Raw genomic sequence first — 3,173 nt, 5'->3', positions numbered from 1 at the left:
AATGAAGACATGCCTAGTACCAGTAGATGTAGTAACAGAGTAGCTTGGGACGAAGATATGCCTAGTACTAGTAGAGTCGCCGGTCTTCAAAATATTTTGCCTAACGCGCAAAGTATATCAGATCTTTATTTAGTGAATGATAGTTATCCAGATAGTGGTAGCGATAGTGAGGGTTTTTTATTTGACGTTGACGAGTTAGATGACAGCGAAGAAAACACAGTTCCAACTTACGATCGGAAAATCGAGTTAAAGGCTTGGGCTATTAGAAATAATGTAACTCATAACGTGTTGACCGACTTACTTCAAACATTGAAGAAGGTAGGGGTTGACGGGTTACCTTTGTATGCTAAAACGCTTTTAGGTACTAGTCGAGAAACTGTAGATATTAAAACCATAGAAGGGGGCGAGTTACTTTATTTCGGAATCCAGTTTTATTTTATGTCAAAAGATTTTAAATATCTGATAAATGCAGATAAGGTTTCTATAGACGTTGGAATTGATGGGCTGAAAGTATTTAAAAGCTCGAATAGGGCATTATGGCCAATCTTAGGTTCTGTTGTGGGTTTCCCTAAAGAGGACCCTTTCACCATTGCTTGTTTTTCAGGCATGGGTAAGCCCCATAATGTTGATGAATTCCTTAGGCAATTTTGTGAAGAAATCGTATTTTTAAGAGAGAATGGACTTAAGGTAGGCCCTAATGAAACAGTAAAACCGTTCGAAATTAGACTTTTCACATGCGACTCCCCAGCTCGCGCCTTTATAACAGGAGTTAAGTCCCATACCGGGAAAAACAGCTGTCCAAAGTGCATATGCAATTGTGAATATAGACAAAGAAGGGTTTGCTTTTCTAAAACACTTGGTCCTCTACGGACAGACGATTCTTTTAAAAAAAGATTGGATTTGGATCATCATAGTTTACAATATAAGCAACGTGAAAGTTTGTTGGAATCTGCAAATGTCAGCATGGTTTCTCAATTTCCCTTGGACCCTATGCATTTGGTGGACTTAGGTGTAATGAAAAAACTACTCCAATTGCTTGTTAAAACAGGCAATGTAACAAAAATGAACGAAAAAATACATTACCTTTCAAGTTTTGTTCCGTCCGAGTTTTGTCGAATACCCAGAAATCTTGATGAAATAAGCAATTGGAAGTCTACAGATTTTAGGCAATTTTTATTATACACGGGAATTTTTGTTTTAAAAGACTGCATATCAGACGATTTATACTACCTTTTTCTTTTATTGCATGCTGGAGTTCGACTTCTTTCTTGACAAAAGTCACATAAAACAGAATTGAATGTTGCAAATGAGATTTTGAAAGATTTTGTAAAATTATTTGGCGATTTATATGGCGATTTTTTAATAAGCTTTAACGTACATTGTTTGCTGCACTTACCAGATTGCGTAAAAATGTTCGGTCCTTTAGACAGTCTTTCCGCGTACAAATTTGAAAATTATATGCAGCACTTGAAGAAAATGATTAATAAACCAAACCAAATTTTGCAGCAAATTTATTTTAGAACCCTTGAACGCCAAAACGTACCTGCAGATCCCAACAAAAGTTCTAAGATAGGAGAGTTTTCTATAGATTTTAAAAAAGAGAAAGACAGTCTCTGTTTCAGCTCTGAATTGGGACCTGTTGAAATTGTAAGCCAAAATGTAGAATCAAACGTGTTTAAAGCTGTTGTTTTAGTGGACTCTGCGAACTATTTTGACCAACCGTTACAGTCCTCAACTGGTCTAGGCATTAGATTAAGTAGCATATTGAATAAAAACGAAATATATGTAAATATGAATGATATAAGTTACAAGTATTTTTGTATTCCTGTTGAAGGAAAATACTTACTTATATCCCTACTTCATCACCTTTTCAATGATTTTTTAAGCTAATTTAAAATGGATTCTGAAGAAGCCATTTTCCAAGACATATGTTCGCAAGTGGAATCAAGCCAGTGGAGAACAAATGACGGTAATCCTTTTTTTCTTATATACTTTCACTACAATAATATTGTATTCTTTTCAGAGAATAAAATTCGCAAGCGTCAATTTGCAGTTGAATGTCCCCATGACGAACGCCCTCCACCGAAAAATCCAGCCCTTTCCGTAGATGTGCCGTTATCACAAAGTAGCCACACAGCAATAATGGCTAAATTAGATGCTATACAGGAACGCCAAGACCAATTATACTCAAAACTGGACATCGTCGAGACCCGTCAACTGGACGTTGATAAGAAAGTTGCTGAAATACAAAGCGCCCTCTCCGATAAGGTAATAACAGACACTATATATACTACAAATACCCTTTATAACATTGAGATTCCCCATTTTAGATGCCTGAACGTGGCGAATTCCAAGCCCAAAGTAAGCTGTTGCGAGAGTGCCGAGTTTTGACAGCTAGGGTTCAACAGTCTGTCAGTCGCATCACCGGTGACATGGAAAGCGAGGAGTCAACCGACTTAGCTACTATGATTCCCATGTCATCGGTGGAGCTAGTGCAGGCTGTTGAAACCAAGCTTAAAAATAAAGCTTACGCTGACGCAATGGTAACATAATGATATTGAAACAAGTATATTTAATTTGTAAATAACAATCTTTCTCCCATATGCAGATTGGGCTTTTAGCAAGAGCAAAGGGCACCAAAGGAACAGTTGACGGAGTTATGCGTGGCTTGTTCAAAGATGATACCGTGGCTAATTTTAATTTAGAGGGAAGGGCAGGCAAGTTCCCACTTGTTGGACTTAAAGTGACTGAGCTCCTCTTTGGTTAGTATCTATTACTACGTTTATACGCACGTATTATTTGCAAATAACAATCCGCAAAATGGTCAACTTTCCGCATAAACGGAGTTAATTTATTATTTGCAAATAAGCGCAAGACGTTGCCATTCTTAGGTTTATTTTATTTTTAGATGGCCATCTTATTGCCTTTTTATAATCAAAACGGTTCCATTTCTAGCATTATTTTCTTTTGCGATGGTCATATTTTTGCGTTTTTATAATCAATCAATATTGGAAAACAAATTTTCACCGTCGAATAAACAGTGACTTAGGTATTTGCAAATTGTTTTTGTTTGCAAATAGGTGACGTATAAACGTAGTATATGTAACAGAAAAAAGAATATCTACGAGTTGCTAACAATTAACTAATTTATTAGATATTTTCCCAGAAAAATC

At 36.4% G+C, this 3,173-nt stretch overlaps 1 protein-coding gene across 1 annotated transcript; it reads left to right on the top strand.

The window, feature by feature from the left end:
* Positions 1 to 1,871: 1,871 nt before the first annotated feature.
* Positions 1,872 to 2,865, top strand: LOC118751819. Its single transcript, XM_036486640.1, has 3 exons — positions 1,872 to 2,268; positions 2,331 to 2,543; positions 2,609 to 2,865. Exons 1-3 carry the CDS (start codon positions 1,897 to 1,899, stop codon positions 2,765 to 2,767), a joined length of 744 nt encoding a protein of 247 aa, XP_036342533.1. The 5' UTR covers positions 1,872 to 1,896; the 3' UTR covers positions 2,768 to 2,865.
* The last annotated feature ends 308 nt before the right edge of the window (positions 2,866 to 3,173 follow it).

This window comes from Rhagoletis pomonella, unplaced genomic scaffold (genome assembly GCF_013731165.1).
Source record: "Rhagoletis pomonella isolate Grant_MI unplaced genomic scaffold, Rhpom_1.0 Rhpom_scaffold_00001, whole genome shotgun sequence".
NCBI lineage: Eukaryota > Metazoa > Arthropoda > Insecta > Diptera > Tephritidae > Rhagoletis > Rhagoletis pomonella.
This window is presented reverse-complemented; position numbering and strand designations above follow the sequence as displayed.

Coding starts and splice junctions, on each gene's coding strand:
- LOC118751819 (XM_036486640.1), top strand. CDS start 1,897: ATGGATTCTGAAGAAGCCATTTTCCAAGACATATGTTCGCAAGTGGAA. Junction 2,269..2,330: donor AAAGCGCCCTCTCCGATAAG/GTAATAACAGAC, acceptor TCCCCATTTTAG/ATGCCTGAACGTGGCGAATT. Junction 2,544..2,608: donor AAGCTTACGCTGACGCAATG/GTAACATAATGA, acceptor TCCCATATGCAG/ATTGGGCTTTTAGCAAGAGC.